This window comes from Chelonoidis abingdonii, chromosome 9 (assembly GCF_003597395.2).
Source record: "Chelonoidis abingdonii isolate Lonesome George chromosome 9, CheloAbing_2.0, whole genome shotgun sequence".
Classification (NCBI taxonomy): domain Eukaryota; kingdom Metazoa; phylum Chordata; order Testudines; family Testudinidae; genus Chelonoidis; species Chelonoidis abingdonii.
The window spans coordinates 45,630,877-45,648,146 of NC_133777.1; the positions used below are offsets into that span (position 1 = coordinate 45,630,877).

Sequence of the window (17,270 nt, forward strand, 5' to 3'; positions counted from 1 at the left end):
TCTCCCGTTTGATGGGGTTGGACTCTTTGCAAAGCAAATGGACACAAGGCTGCACAGACTGAAGGACACTCGAGCCATCCTCTACTCACTGGGATTGTATATTCCTCAGTCGGTTAGGAAACAATTCTGGCTGCCTCTGCTGCCAAGGCCTTGGCAGTCTCGACAGGGGTCTACAAGGAGAAGGGATAGGGACACTAGTTTTAGTCTTCACCACTCTTCCTCCTCTCATTCACCTGTACAACTTGGCCCAGCAAAACACCAAGGGGCCAGAAGTGTGCATTTTGAGGGTGCGCTCGAGAGCAACACCACAGTCAACTTCCTAGATCCGCCCCATCCTTTCCTCAACCGTCTCTGTCCCTATCGTTTGGCCTGGTCATGGGTTACCTTGGATTGTTGGGTGCTAGAAATTGTATCATTGGGCTACACCATCCAATTGTCAACCATCCCCCCTCTTTCCATTTCCTCTTCAGGGAGCCTTCTCACAAGCAACTCCTGTTTCAGGAAGTAGACAACCTCCTACAACTGGGGATGGTGGAGGAGGCCCCTCAGGAAATGAGGGGAGAAAGGTTTCTACTCCTGCTATTTCTTGATCCCAAAGGCAAAAGGGGGCCTAAGACCCATTCCTCACCTGCAGTGACTCGACAAGTACTTCAAGAATTCGAAGTTCCGCATGGTTTCACTGGCCTCCATTATCCCCTCCCTGGATCTAGGAGATTGGTATGCCGCCCTCTACTTGAAAGACGCTTATTTTCATATTTTCGTCTTCCAAGGACACAGACAGTTACTCCATTTTATGGTGGACCTCTCTTTGCCCCTATGGGTATTTACAAAATGCATGGCCCCGATAGCCACTTACCTGAGGTGTTGGGAGGTCCAGGTCTATCCTTATCTTGACGATTGGTTCATCAAGGGCAGATTGCAGGATCAAGTGCAGAACAGTCTCCAGCTGATGCATTCCACCTGTTGCAACCTGGCCTGTTAGTGAACAAAAAGAAATCAACCCTCATACCAGTGCAACAAATAGAGTTTATTGGCATGGTCCTCAATGCCATGCGGGCCACAGCCTTCCTTCCGGAGGCCCATTTCCAAACCCTGTCAAACATGGTCTCCCATGTAAGGGGCCACCCACTCACCAGCGCCTGCATTTGCCTACAGTTGCTAGGCCACGTGGTAGTCTCTACTTATGTGGCCCATCATGTCTGGTTTCATCTCTGCTCACTGCAGGCATGGCTGGCGTCGGTCTACATCCCCAACAGGCACGACCTAGACCTGATAATCAAGGTGCCAGACCACATCTGGTCATAACTAGCATTTTGGTTAGACCCTGCATCAGTGTTTTTTTAAAGATCTGGAGCATTTCTACCCGCAAGTCTAGGATCCCATCCCTCCCTGGGATCTGAATCTGATGCTGTCAGAGCTCATGCGGCTTTTTGAGCCTTTGGCTTCATGCTCTCTCCTGCTTCTCTCCTGGAAGAGTTCGTTTGTGGTTGCAATAACGTTGGCCCTGTCCAAGATCAGGGCGCTTGCTTCAGAACCACCCTATATGGTCTTCTACAAGGATATGGTCCAGTTGTGACTGCACCTAGCATTTCTGCCAAAGGTTGTTTGCCAGTTTCATACTGGCCAGGACATATACTTATCCATCGTCTTTCCAAAACCTCATTCATCAGATAAGGAGCACAAGCTACACACCCTGGATGTCAGTAGAGTGCTGGCCATCCACGTAGATAAAATGAAGCCATTCCGTAAGTCAACACAGTTATTCGTTGTGGTGGCAGACAGGATGAAACATTGCCCGGTTTCTGCTCAGAGGGTTTCGTCTTGGATCATGGCGTGCATCCACCACTGCTATGAACTGGCGAAGGTGCCTCTGCCAGCAATCGTGATGGCACACTCGATTAAGCTTGCTGGGTATGCGCATAATGACAGATGGACAGATGATCAGTTAGTGGCCCTACAGCTCTCTTGGATTGGTACCCGTGCCAGGAAGGGACAAGTATCGTCAGCGGCCTTCCTGGCACGGGTACCAATCCAAGAGAGCTGTAGGGCCACTAACTGGTCATCTGTCCATCTGTCATTATGCGCATACCCAGCAAGCTTGAGACACTGGCTTTGGTAGAGCAGTGCAGCAAGATGCAAGACTGTGAACTCTGAGTCCACCTCCATGGACACTGCTTGTGAGACATCTAGAATGGAATCAACATGGGCAACCACTCGTAGAAGAAAAAACAGTTATCTTCAAGATGTGTTGCTTGTGTCCATTCCATTACTCGCCCTCCTTCCCCTCTTGGAGTTGTCAGCAAGAAGGAACTGAGAGGGCATAGGGCTGGCGGCCCCTGATATACCGATGCATGAGCATGGCACTCCATGGGGGTACCACAGCCGGCCCTCTGGATATCACTAAGTCAAAAATCTCCGATGACTGCACATATGGGCATTCACAAACCTAGAATTGAATGGACATAAGCAACACATCTTGAAGAACAATGGTACGAAAAGATGGGTAACTGTCTTGTCTGTTTCACTACCTAACTCTATTTTTTAAGAATGGGATATGATTGCCAATCATAAAGAAAATGAAGAGCATTTTTTTCAGTTCTGAAAGCCAAGAGTTTCTCCCTGAAGAGTAACCTTTATTCTGGAAGGTGATAAGAGTGACAACTTGCTTCTGTCCAAACCTGAATTTTCTGGGGTACTTGTGATATTTCCAGTTGTGTTGAGCTTTTGAGGGTCTGGTAGTTAATGAGCTATGTCTATCAATAATGGCTAGGTGGATTAAAACATCAGTACCTATACAAAGTCTACGAGAGAACAGACAGCTGCTCAGAATGTTGCCTATTTTAGTCATGCTGTTTAAAATGTAGTTTTACTGCCTTTTTTTCAAAAGTCTTGAGCGCTTGCAGCTCTCATTGACCCCAGTGGGGAGATGGGGTTATTCCAACAGCTCTGAAAATCAGGCCATTAATTTTTATCTCTTAGGACTCTGTGAAGATCTTTCTGATCCCATCAACCCTTAGTTTCTATAAATATGATTACTTTTAGTTCTGTTAATGTTTTGTCTCTGTTCTGTACCACTTGTTCCTGTATTCCACACATAATTGCCTCAGCTGAGCATGGAAAGTGCAAATACTTTGAGTGTGCTCTACACAAAGACAGCTAGATCAACATATTATAATTACTAAAGCATGTATTTTTCATCCCTTTTAAAGTGTATGGAAGTGGTTTACAAATGTTAAAGCATTTGTTGTAAATGTAAGTGCCTTTGCAGATTTCTACCTCAAAAACGAAATTTTCACAGTGACACAAAGAATGGAATAATTTTTGTTTGTTTTGGAGGAAGAGAGGGAAGAAAGTATTAGTGTCAGAGGTTCTTTGATTTTGCGCCATCTGTCACACCAGCTGGGCTGATATTTCTGTGTTCTTCAAAGCAAGTTCTGTTTTGGCATGAATGGAGAGCAAGTACATTCAGAATATCTCTCTGAAATGCAGTATAAAAAGCTCCAGCATATAATGTACCTTTGCAGTAGAACTCCTTTTGAAATCAGAAGTTGCTCTGTGGTCTGCAGGGTTTGCAAATAATGAGATTAAAAAATGAGGTTTTCTATCATTTGAGACAATACCATATCTCTCAATCTGCCAATTAATGAAATGGAGTTCAGGGATTCTGAAACTGAGGTAGTGTGGAAGAGGGTGGAAAATTACTGGTACATATTATCTCTCCTTTACACCAGTTTTATGCTTATGCTTATGGCAGGGAAGTGACATCTATATAAAACTGGTGTAACGGAGTGGAGTTTGATTTACTGTTGGTAGAATGTGCCTGTAGACGAGCGCTTTGTTGCTCGCGGTACAACTTTGCTGGAGACCACTCTTTCACACACCAGTGTCCTTTTATTTCCCAGTACTTTCCCACCACCACATGTATACAGCTATATACAATGCAATACCAGTCAGGTAGCCCCTTAGGGAACAGCTTGCCCTTACAGCAGCTGGGAGCAACAAGCCCTCACTCCTGACTTTCCTGTTCCTCCCTCCTACTTCCTTCCTGCCGGCTTTATAGGCCTTCCTCTCATAGGTGATTGCTCTCAGGCATCTTTCATGAGCTAACAGGCTGATTCAGTGCCTCTTAAGCGAGCACCCAGTTGCAGCCTAAAAGCCTATGCACAATATGTAGGGATAAGTTTGCAGAAGGGTGGACTCTCATTGTAGACACAACTTGTGCCTGCAAAATGTACAGTAATATTAATGGGTTTGTTCAGTTACCCAAAATACCTGTTTTAAGGAGGATTTCAGGGTTGATTGCTTTTTGGGTTTCCCTCAGTACGTTTAGCAATGTAAAATGTAATAGTTAAGTTTGATGAATTTACACTAGTTTCATGTTTACGTTCCAGTTCAACTTCCTGGTCCAGCACCGAACATTCGAGCATATGCTAATTCACCCACTTCAATCACTGTCACATGGGACACACCGCTGTCGGGCAATGGTGAAATCCAGAACTACAAGCTCTATTACATGGAAAAGGGGACAGATAATGAACAGGTATGACACCGATATCTCTCTGGACAGAATATAATGCCAGTTTATTCAGCCATATATCCAGTAACAATACTGTCTAGTTGTAACACTTTTCCTCTGAGTTTCTCAAAACATCCTGCCAATCATTTGACTGCAGTTTGGATAATGCCAGCATATTAAGGGTTAAACTAGAGAGCTATAAAAACTGAGGGTATGTCTACACTACGAAATTAGGTCGAATTTATAGAAGTCGGTTTTTTAGAAATTGTTTTTATACAGTTGATTGTATCTATGCCCACACAAAATGCTCTAAGTGCATTAAGTCGGCAGACTGCGTCCACAGTACCAAGGCTAGCGTCGATTTCCGGAGCATTGCACTGTGAGTAGCTATCCCACAGTCCCCACAGTCTCCACCACCCATTGGAATTCTGGGTTGAGATCCCAGTGCCTGATGGGGCATGTCGTCAGGCACCCATCTCCCTCCGCGAAAGCAACAGCAGACAGTCGTTTCACACATTTTTTCCTGGATTTCCTGAGCAGACGCCATACCACGGTAAACATGGAGCCCGCTCAGCTTACCGTCACTATATTTCTCCTGGGTGCTGGCAGACATGGGACTGCATTGCTACACAGCAGCAGCTCATTGCCTTTTGGCAGCAGACAGTGCATTACGATTGGTAGCCATCATCGTCGTACTCCTGGGTACTCTTTTAGCCAACCTCGGTGAGGTCGTTCAGAGGCGCCTGGGCAGACATGGGAGTGACTCAGCCAGGTTATTCGATCTTCTGCTGAGCACTCAGGAGATGACGATGGCTAACAGTCGTTTTGCATCGTCTTCTGCCGAGCACTCAGGAGATGACAATTGCTAGCAGTCATACTGCACTGTCTGCTGCCAGCCTAAGATGTAAAAGATAGATGGAGTGGATCAAAACAAGAAATTGACCCAGCAATGTGCACATCATGCTGATGAGCTCTGCATGGTCACCTGTGCTGATCAGCTCTCCACGCTGGCCAAACAGGAAATGAAAGTCAAAAGTTCGCGGGCCTTTTCCTGTCTACCTGGCCAGTTCATCTGAGTTGAGAGCGCTGTCCAGAGCGGTCAAAATGGAGCACTCTGGGATAGCTCCCGGAGGCCAGTATCGTCGAATTGCATCCACACTACCCCAAATTTGACCCGGCAAGGCCAATTTCAGTGCTGATCCCCTCATAGGAGGTAGAGTAAAGAAATTGATTTAAAGAGCCCTTTAAGTCGAAAAAAGGGCTTAGTCGTGTGGACAGGTCCAGGCTTAAACTGAGGTAACGCTGCTAAATTCGACCTAAAATCGTAATGTAGACTGGGCCTCAGTGTCTCTCTGAAAAGAGGAACTGTGAATGTTATAGTATTATGGGATTCATGAAGTATGAACATAACGGAATTAAGGCAGTATTCTACGTTCTAACTCATCTCATAGCAACAAACTGATACGTGACTTGTTCAGGCCTGATCTACACATAAAAGTTGCACAAGTTAAAATAAAATTAGTTTAAAAATAAATTAGTTAAACTGATGTAAACCCCTGTGGTTTTTCTTATCAGTTTACAACTGACTTGTTCTGGTTTAGCTTTTACCAAGGCATGATGAATCGACATAATCCAATTACATATCAATATGTGTTTTCATACTGGAGTTTGCATGGTTTTAACCAAATTGCTCATTTTAACAGTGATTTTAGGTAAGCTGCACCAACCTTTACATAGACAATGCCCCAAGTTAGCGAACATGTATGAAGAAATATTTGTGGAAGGGCAAGGTTGGATCTTAGTGGGTGCTCAGAAAGTTTAAAGGAAACCTAAATACAAAAAGCCTCTCTGGGTTTTGGATTTATTTCAGCAGTTCTGGTTTAACCACAATAACAGTAACTTAACAGAAGTCACTGGCTCCATTCCCTCCACAAAGCTTTACATGTATCTCATATATCTAATTCCTGAACTGACTGAGTCCTTGTTGGGAATTAATATGAAAATGTATCTCCAGGCTGTTTGTCCGACAGAGCCCGTCTCTAAGGGCCACCACTGCAGTGGGAAACATCAAGGATGCAATACTCTCCAGTGGGAACCAAAAGGCTCATGCACTACGACAAGGGAATGTGCTCTGGGAGTACTTAAGAGCCAAGTCGTTGAGCTTGCTAAGAAGTATTGGAAACACAGTGAGGATCTTAAGTTTAGCAATATTAACTCAGACTATGTCAAGTGGGCTTGCTAAGTTTGTAGACAGACTTGTTCCTCTTTTATGAGAGATGGAAACAGCTAATTTAATTGGTGACTTTAATATGATCCCTAGTCTTTCCATTGCTTGAGTTCCGCTGCTAGTATTTTGGAGGAAGTGAGTGGGATTCTCTTAAGTGACTAAACTTTGTTGATTATGAGTTGGGCTGCAGGCTTGTTACACTGGGTAAAAAAGCCATAGATAGTCAGTATTTCCCATTTGTCTATTAATTTTTTTGTGTGTCTGTGACTCACCCTGCAGTTGTGGCTCCTATCCCACCCACAGGGCTGAGCACAGCTCACCACTCCAGGTGTTGCAGCCCAGTGAGCAGGGTCACAGTACTGGTTAGGTTTGGCCCAGCTGCCCTTCCATCATGATGGGGCGGGGACCAAACCTGAGCAGCACTGTGACCCAACACACCAGATTGCATCGCTTGCCTGGAGCCAGCCCTGTTAGCATGTCAGCATTGCTTTAGGGATTGAGTCACATGTATCTTTGTTCGTGAACAGGATGTTGATGTTGGAGGTCACTCCTACGCCATTAATGGATTAAAGAAATATACCGAGTACAGCTTCCGAGTGGTAGCCTACAATAAACACGGTCCTGGAGTCTCTACCCAAGATGTTGTTGTGCAAACTCTGTCAGATGGTGAGTTGCTTTATTCCAGTTTTTTTGTGGAAATCATTTAGTGATCTCTTTCAGTTAAATGGATTTTTAGCTGAATAGACCTGCAAGAGTTTCTTGCAACACATTGCCCTGTATCATGATGTGGTTGCAGCATACGCTTACGCATGCTGACTGGACCTCTTCGAGATTGTTGGAAGTGGGTCGAAGGAGATTACTATGGCTGCAAAAGCTTTTGCTTTTCTAATAATCAAGCAATTATTTCCCTAATATTCACATCGTGGGCTAACAACATACCTAGATCAAAAACACAGAGAGAATACTACTGAAGCCAATAACTCCAAATTTTTTTTTTTTAATTTCTGTAATTTACTGTATGTAAGCAGATTTTTCACATCAAGAGAGTTTTCGTCAACCCCAGTGTAAATACTTGCACTTGAATGATTAAGTCCTACTAGTCTTAAATTTAAAAGATGCTTCTTTGTAGTGGGCACATACAGCACAGCTATGATAAATTAATGATTTCTTTGATGTTTCATATTTGTTCTTACATTTTCCCATTTTTTCTTCTCCTTTTTTCCCTTTAATAATTCACCTGCTAAGTTTGCTAGCCGATGGGAAAAAACACTGTATTTTTGATCTGGTTCCCATGTGGATATTGTTAAATCAGAAGTATTTATTGTTAAAAGCAGGCGATTGTTACAGTATTTCAGGCAAAGCAATCGGAAAGGGAAGTAAATTTGACTATATTAAAAAAATTGTAGAGTGGCCACTATTAACACTGGCTTTTACCTGTAATGCTTAGCTCTAAAATATGCTATGCTGAGCTCACATTCAGGGAGAAGCCTGCCCTTCTGCCTCCCCCATGCTGAGTCTAGTCAGTCTCTATCATAAATTACGGTAGCCATAGGAGGGTTCCCAATTGATACTATCTGGAATGGTTCCCTAGGAACTATTCTGCCAGCTAAGTATCACTAGAGTTCAGCATGCTCTGATCCCAACCTATATAGCCTTGTTATGCTGCAGCCTCACCCTAGCCCCTTACACTATGCTGGCTCTTCGCTTCTGTGCCAGGAGAACACTCAGCTATCCATTTGGGATAACTTTGTGAGTTTTGCACCATAACAGGGTCTAAGGCTCTCTAATATATCCTTTGCTTCCTTTTCTCACAATCTAATTGTAAATGTCATGATACCAAAGTTGCCACTGTTTAACTAAAACAACAAGGAGTCCGGTGGCACCTTAAAGTCTAACAGATTTTTTTGGTTATAAGCTTTCATGGGTAAGAAACCCGCTTCTTCAGATGGATCTACCCCTGAAAGCTTATGCCCAAATGAATCTGTCAGTCTTTAAGGTGCCACCAGACTCCTTGTTGTTTTTGTGGATACAGACTAACACAGCTACCCCCAATACTGTTTAACTAAACAGTTTAACAAAGAATTTATCATTTTCCACCACTAAACAGATCTGAGCTACTTTGTAGCCAGTTTTCCTTTGGCAGGATGTCATGATATAAAGAATAGGGCCAAAATTTCAAATTTGGGTGCCCAAAATTAGGAACCTAAGTAAAGGTCTTGATTTTAAAAGATGCTGAGCAATCATCTCTTCTAGTGTTGTCAGTGGGAGATGTAGATGTCAGAAACTTTGAATATTAGGCCACTTTTATTCAGGTACTTAATAATAGGCACTCAGGTTAAAAAAATAGAACCTGTACCACTAGATATATATACCATAAGACCTACTTAGCTGAACGATTGCTGTGTATCATAAAGTATTCATAGTAGGACTATTTAATGAGTATATAAAATATGATATATAGATATATATACCATAAGACCCACTTAGCTGAACGATTGCTGTGTATCATAAAGTATTCATAGTAGAACTATTTCATGAATATATAAAATATGGTCTAAGACTCTTAAAAGTCAGATCCCAAGACCTCTTATGCAGTGGACCAATATTAGGGAGGAATTATATTACTTACAGAGTTTTAGAAGAGTAATTTTTTTAAAACATTTCTAGTCCCCAGTGCTGCACCCCAGAATCTGTCGCTGGAAGTGCGGAATTCCAAGGTAAGATGCTGTTAATTTGCCATTTTTGAGTAGCAGATGGAGCCCAGGTAGACCAAAACTTCAAGCCCCCTTAGACTCTTCCTTCAAATCCCCCCATCCCTCAAGCAGACTGTGACATATGTCCCCCTCTCCAGATCACAGGGCTTGATGGGCTTAGTCCAGATCAGTCCTGTACTATCTCCCCAAGTACTCAAGTTCAAGGCAGGCTTTTTCTTTCCATGTGCATCACCTGATTATTCCAACCTACATGTCCTTAGTTTCCAACCTCTTGGATAACTTTACCAGTTTTGGTACAGCTCAGGGCTTACTCTGGGAGACAGTGCCTGCTGTCTTCCGTTCATTTGTGTACGTTCTAACAAACTAAAGGAATTATGACCCTGTGTTTGGAGCAGCACAGGTTCCATTGTGGGTTAGGAGTACACGTAACTAAATAGGAGTTGGGCAGTGGCAATGCACTAGGGCTAAGCACAGAGGGTTCGTATTATAGAACAGAAGAGTTTAGATCAAACGTAAAAGCCCGAAGTAACAGAACTAGAATGTGTTCCCAGTGATTAACTACTGCCCTGTGTGTCTGATATATAATAATTTCATGTATGTGTGTGTGTACATATGTGCATATAAACATTATTATGGGATAGCCTCCTGGGTACATTAAAAATGAATGTGCACATGGTTCTCTATTTTATTTTAGGCACAAAGATTTTACAATTTGAGTATTTTTGCAGATTAGTTAAAAATTCTTTCCTAAACCTCCCGTTTTACTGTTCATATTCTTTTTTCAGTATGCACCAATACCAAAGCAAGATTGTACTACATGGAGCATTAGAAATGAGCAGTTTGATCGGCTAGATGGGAGGCAGTGATTTCTAATACATTTTACCTTTCACAGAGCATCATGATACATTGGCAACCCCCTCCTGCAGGAACACACAACGGTCTAATCACTGGCTACAAAATTCGCTACCGTAAAGCATCTCGTAAGAGTGAGGTAACCGAGAGCATTGGTGGGACGCAACTTTTCCAGCTAATTGAAGGTAAGCTATTTTACATCGTTTAGTCAAAACTGAAAAAAGTCACAATTAGCCCCAAGCTCTTATTATCAGGAGCTGAGTAGGTCCTGATTGTTTCTGGGAATGGCAGGTTTGGGTACAAGGTTCTTTACACTCCTAGCCTTTACAAGTGACCTGAAAATGTGCTTTACATGCGCTAATTGTGGTACTTTGATCACTCAATAGCTGGCACTAAATGCAGAAGGTTAGTTATAGAAATGTGGAGGTTTCTGTTGTGCAGACAAAGGGCTACTAGTGTGAAAAGCAGTCTTTCATTTATCAGCTGGCTATATATGTTGCAAACTACATTCATGCTGTTCTGCCAGTGACCTACAGGGGAGGTCTCCAGAGTGCTGTAGTCGTGGGTGTCTGCTGTCACAGTCTGGCTGTTACACTATAATTTGTGTCAGTTTCACTTACTGGAGTCTCACTGCAAGTAGTGCTGATTTCCATTCCTGACCTCTGGTTATGCTCAACAGCAGTTTCAAAGGTGAAAGGCCAAAACATTATGCAGTTAACTTGCTGGCTCTGTTTCAGGCTTGACCCAAACGATGTCAGAACAGCAGCTAGTATGTGTATCCACTTGTTTAGTTTTGCATTAACAAGTTTTTACTGTCAAAGTCTGATAGTGAAATTCTTGATGTTTTAATTAGAAATTGTGATTCTTTGATCACCATTAGAGCTCCTATTTTAGTAACTGGTATATTGTTTTTGTATTAGGTCTTGAACGAGGTACAGAATACAGTTTCCGTGTGGCTGCCTTAACAAGCAATGGTACAGGACCAGCTACTGATTGGATATCAGCTGAAACTTTTGAGAGTGACCTAGATGGTAAGGACCATAAGCATGTTTCTGACCTTAAAGACCTCAAAATTTGTGGACCAGGGTAACTACAAAATTTGGCAGATTTTTTTTCCAAAGCAAACATAATTTTGCTCAGTTGTGCTTACTATATTCTAATTGCACAACAGGACACGTGCATTTTATTTATATATAATTTAAGTAGTATGTGGTGACTTAAGTACTTAGATTCACACCCTGGTGATAGGCTGTTTCTTCTTCTAAACTTTCTCTCTCACCTCTTCCTTCTTTATAGTAGAAAGAGGGTAAGAGGGCATTTGACTGAGAATGGTAACTATTTGGGTCTTATGGAAGAACTGAGGTTAAGATTTTCAAAGTAGTCCAGGGAATTTAGATCCATATCATCTTCCATTCAAAATTAAATCCTCTAGATGGTTTAAAAATCCTATCCTGAGTCTCTAAGAGGGATTTGAATGAGGAAAGATGGTTTAGCTGGGGCTGTCCAGAACCTGACCAACTGCAGTTGAGTTTGGTAAGAAGCAAACTATTCTTTTAAAAAGTGTCACTTCATCATTTCATGCAAGAACTCTTAGAAACTGCATTCAGTGACAGTGTAAGAGAATATCTTGAAAAACAGAGGTGATTAAGGATAACCAATGTGAGTGAGGCCATGCTTAACTAATCTGACATTATTTGATGATATATAGCTGTCATGATAGGTAAGGGGAATTCAGTAGGTGCACTATATTTTAGATTTTCAAAAAGTATGTAACAGGTTCCACATTGGAGACTCATGGCTAAGGTAAAGAGTCACAAAATAGCAGGCAATATTAGGGAGCTGGAGAGAACACTGCTTTTAGTAGCTTATACAAAAGGTAGCCATAGACAGAAATTTCAGTTTAGAAGTGGTTATGAATAGAGTCCTAGGATCAGTTTTAATAAACTGTTAATCTTTTTTGCATTTTTTTTTCTCTTTATCACCTTCCTTTTTATTCCTCCTTTTTTGTTTAAAGCAGCCTTATACTCTGCTCATCTTGGCTCGTGGCAGATTCTCTTGTATAAGGCAATCTTATGGTAATGTCATGCCACCATAATGGAGCTTGTAGTACCCAGCCTCCTCATGGAGTGGGGTGGCTGTGGCACCTGTACACAGCTGATCTCCAGTTGATGGAATGGCCCCTATACACTGTTGTGAGAAGTTTAGAATGGACCGAGTTTGTACAATTTAATATCTCATTTTTAACATTGTATTAATGTAACTTTTTATATTTAATAATTGTGAATTTTAATTGACCAGTAATATTAGATGGAGATCATAAGCCCTCTAGGTGAGGCAGGCCAATAGGCATGTTCTGATCTGACATCCTGATCAGTGCAGTTGGTTGAATATTTTCAATAAATAAAACACAGTTCATTAATCAAGAAAGCCTGCAGGCAGGAGCCAGCAGAACTAGCGGAATTGATTTTTTGTGTGTGTGAACCTAATATTCATCTATCTTATCTTTTATTTGGAATATTTAACATCTGCCAGTGCAGGTTCCACTGGATAGAGAAAGTAATGCAAATAAAAAGCAGCTATTTTTCCTTTACTTTCAAGCAATTTAGTTAAAGGTGCGGACATATATATTAAGTTTGTTTAGTTGCTTATTTTTCAATTAACTATGGTGGTAAAAGCCCGTCATTAAAATTACTTTGGTGCTATGCTTCTGACAGTGTTATGGAAATCCATCTGAACTCAGCTACACAGTTTTGACCGATTTGATTGGATCCTGATTGAGTGTTTGCTATGTTGAGACACTTAATGTGGATTCCACAGATGCTCCTTTCTGATGATGTCTCAGCAGTAAGATTGCATGCAGTGGGCTCATAACTAGACCAGTGAGGTGATGAAGATGTATGAGAGTATTAAACATTAGCCACATAGTCACAATATGTCTGTGTACTTGCTTTGGTAAGTAAAGGAGGCTTATAGATTTAAAGAGAGACTACTAACCTTGAGTTCACTGGACAAATCACAAGTGATTTATGTAGCAAATTTAATAACTTCTTATTGGCAGTTAAAGCTATAAAATTTTCTACTTAGTTCTACAGTGAAGTCATAATCTTTTTGCTATGTCATCATTCTGTTGTCATGGAAATATTTTGATGCCAAAAAGTCAGTAATGTGACTGTGCTGCAGTAACATGCATAAGAAGTAAATGATTAGTTAGTATGGAGTGGGGTAAATCCTTTATTTTAAGAAAATTTTGAAAAAACTGCAAAGTGGCAAGGAAAATAAACAAAAGCTAGAAAGTTAAATGGATTTGTCTCTGTAGGTAATATTTTGCTCCAGTGTAAAAGTTCTCCTTTATGATAAGTATTAGAAGTATGAATTTCTGTTTATATTAGAATATAAAATTAGGTTAATTTTGGCAGCACAAGGGGTTAAACTGGGTTTCACAAGCTTGTAAGAATACTTGGTTTCATGATTTTTATTAATTGCATTTTTCTTTTTGTAACAGAAACTCGTGTTCCTGAAGTTCCAAGCTCCCTACATGTTCGCCCACTTGTTACAAGTATTGTAGTGAGCTGGACTCCTCCTGAAAACCAGAACATTGTGGTAAGAGGATATGCTATAGGGTATGGCATTGGCAGTCCTCATGCACAGACTATCAAAGTGGACTACAAACAGCGCTATTACACCATTGAGAATTTGGGTAAGGAACATTCACTAACATTGTTTTCCAAATTTTAACTCTGATTTGTATTGGTGTTTTCCAAGTATCAGCTTAAAAAAAAATAGAACTGTGTTTTTCAAAGATTCTTCCATTACGAAAAGTAGCATGGCAGGCACTCACCGCCACAGTGCCTCCTGCTGGTCATCCAGGAATTAATTCAGTTCCAGCCTCGGAGTGCCTCCTGCTGGACGGTGTCTTCCTACTGGAGCCTCATTCCTCCTGATCTTCACCACTTATAGCACCTCAGGCCCCGCATTCCTTCTGGACCCCTTACCTTGGTGTGCTGCACCAGAGCAGTGCTCCCACATTCTGGGTCTCCCCTCCCCAGGAACCCCAATCCCCTAAGCCCACCTCACCTCAGAGACCCACTGCCAGTCCTCATCTAGCTCCTTCCCTCAGGGGCAAACTGCAGTCTGAAGTGGCCACTCATCATCGGCAAGGAGGTTTGGATCTGCTGTCTTTCTAGCCCCAGCTGCCTCCCTACAGCCCTAGTACCTCCCCTGGCCTTTAGCAAGGCCTCAGCCTGGGGACTCACCAGGCCAGAGCTCCTCAGCTCTGCCTGTATTTCCCCAGCCCTGCTTTGCCTCAGGTACCCCACTTGCTCTCCCAGGCAGCCTAGTTCTCTCTGCTCCTCAGCTAGAGCAAGTCTCTTTCTCACTCCCTCAGCCTGCCCTTTTATCAGGGCCAGCTGTGCCCTAATTGGGTGCAGCCACGCCTGTGGCTGACTACCCAACCAGCTACTCTTGGCTGCTTTTAACCCCTTCTTAACCAGAGTGGGGTGACTGTCCTGCTACATGAAGATTCTACGTTGAGGTTCGAAACTTACCTGAAATGTATCATAAATTCTGTTTCCTGTTAAAAAGAGAAAAAAGCCAGCATCCCAGGTTCATTGAGAGGAAGCATTGTTCTGATTGATTTGTTCATACCTTGCAAATATTAGATTTTCCTTTGAGTATTATAAGAAACCCTTGTGATGAGCACCACCCCACTGTTCTATCACTAAAAAATGAACTCTCCAAATAAGAAAAGATCTAAAGATTTGGAAAACAAACCCTTACAAGCTGTTTTATGGTATCTAGGGAAAGTGCTTTGAAGTGAAATGTGTAACAATACGGAACTATATTAGGGCTTAGGATAGTAGAACAGGGCCTAGGATAATATGATAATATTATAGAAACTGTTGGGGTATTTTTCCTCAGTGTTATCTCAGTCTTGCTCCAGTTAAAGACTTGGTATGAATACAGACATCCTGCAGTATGCGAGAACTCTTCTACGTTCTGATACACAAAGCATGCTGGAAGAAGTCTTTGAGAAAACTCACAGTTCTAGTTTTGCTGCTTATTGGATGCATTTCTCTGTTAACAAGTGTAGCAGGGAGTGATGTATAGAGAAACTAGAGGCAGGAAATAGAAGTAGCTAACAATTTGCAATGAGAAATTGCCCTAAAACTACATGTGAATTTTTCTTCCATCAGATCCAAGTTCCCACTATGTCATAACTCTGAAAGCATTTAACAATGTTGGTGAAGGAATCCCACTCTATGAAAGTGCAGTGACCAGGCCTCATACAGGTAAAGGACAGTGTATGCCTTCTTTTAATTTATTGTTTACTCATAGGTGAAAATTATAGCCTTGAGTCCCAGGAAACAATCAAAGACATGAGAAAATGCATAATGCTATAGAGTTTTATTCTCCTATGCTCTCAGATATTCTCTATGTCCTAAACTGGTTCACATTATTGCCTTTGTGGTTAACTTCAATTGTTAAGCCAGCTATTAAACTACCCAAAACTGTATGTTTGGTTTTGGTTTTGGTTTTGGTTTTAAATTCTAGAATTTACCCTACAAAAACTTACAAATGTTCTGATTTCAGAATGTCGCTTTAACTGTGTAGCACAGATGATACATGTACAATTTGAAAAATCTGGCCCTAATTTTTTCCTTTTATGGATATCTTAGAAAAAGGATAGCATTTATCTTTCAAGCTGAGATGCTGATTAGAATGCATACATTGATGTGTTTTAGGTCTTGTTTTGCAGTAACTACATTAAATGAGGCATTAGGGTAATGTTTTTCATCTTGTAATAAACCGATAATAAACCTGATATTATCTTGGACTTTGAGCAGAGTAATCCATTAACAGCAACTCGGAGGCTATCCTATGTCTCATTCTGCTTTTTGGCATTGCTAACATTGTGTAGCATTTTGGCCTTGTTTTAAGAGATAATTCATCAGATGTGAACATTGTTGTGACTTTAATCTTTCTTTTGAAGACCAGGAATTCTGCCAGGTTTTCTAGAGTACCTTGGAGTTTGAATTCCCTGAATCACTGAATATTTCATGTAACAGATTTTTCCCCCAAAATGCTCTGAAAGGTGATACTTCTCCTGTAATCTTGTATGAAACACTAATTACTTATCCCTAAGAAGTCTATCTTGTTCTTCTCATATCATTGTTTTCTGGAGAAGAAATAAGTGGATGGTTTTGAGGCAAATAAAGCCAAAGGTTGGAACTAGTATCTTATCCTAAAAGTACTTTATATGTTGAATGAGGTTCATAAACATTAGCATGGTTACGTGATGAACTTTACAGGATATTTTTATTCATAACCTTTGCATTAAGAAGCGATCGGGATGGAATAATTATGTTGCTAGTCTTATGTTCCCTATTAACTCTGGCTTTTCTCTCTTTTTCTCCATTCCTCATCTTTCATTCCATTGTATTACCCTGCATTTCCTTTTTTGTTTTTGTTTACATTAAAATGCCACATTCTCCCTTTTTAATTATAATACACTACTTTTTACCCATCAATCCTCTAGACACTTCCGAAGTTGATTTATTTGTTATTAATGCTCCATACACTCCAGTGCCAGATCCCTCCCCCATGATGCCACCGGTGGGAGTTCAGGCTTCCATTCTGAGCCATGACACCATAAGGATCACTTGGGCAGACAACTCTCTGCCGAAAAATCAGAAAATCACAGATGCTCGCTACTACACGGTCCGCTGGAAAACAAACATTCCTGCAAACACGAAGTACAAGGTACTGAACAACATCAGCAGACATGGTACAGTGTAACGAACACAGATTTGATGCTCCGTTTTGTGGTAATTGTGATTAGAGGGCTGAGGTATTTGATGAGCAAGCAGTTTAGATTTGGGTCTAATTGAATATGGCATGAATGGACCCCCCTGTAACCCCCTTCTGGATCAGGACCTCAATTTGAGAAACTCTGGTCTCCCCT

General features: G+C 41.5%; 1 protein-coding gene across 9 annotated transcripts in view; it reads left to right on the forward strand.

Moving 5' to 3' along the window:
• The window catches only part of NEO1 (neogenin 1), a 477,222-nt gene that overhangs the window by 384,831 nt on the left and 75,121 nt on the right, over window positions 1-17,270 (forward strand). For 6 of the 9 annotated variants that reach the window (XM_075069482.1, XM_075069491.1, XM_075069483.1 and 3 more), the window contains exons 10-17: window positions 4,392-4,540; window positions 7,271-7,409; window positions 9,411-9,460; window positions 10,350-10,494; window positions 11,230-11,340; window positions 13,812-14,006; window positions 15,502-15,597; window positions 16,845-17,068. In XM_075069482.1, the coding sequence (XP_074925583.1) occupies window positions 4,392-4,540; window positions 7,271-7,409; window positions 9,411-9,460; window positions 10,350-10,494; window positions 11,230-11,340; window positions 13,812-14,006; window positions 15,502-15,597; window positions 16,845-17,068 (1,109 nt within the window). The remainder of the gene's footprint in view (window positions 1-4,391; window positions 4,541-7,270; window positions 7,410-9,410; window positions 9,461-10,349; window positions 10,495-11,229; window positions 11,341-13,811; window positions 14,007-15,501; window positions 15,598-16,844; window positions 17,069-17,270) is intronic. The other 3 variants (XM_075069484.1, XM_075069486.1, XM_075069490.1) reach the window with 1 other exon arrangement.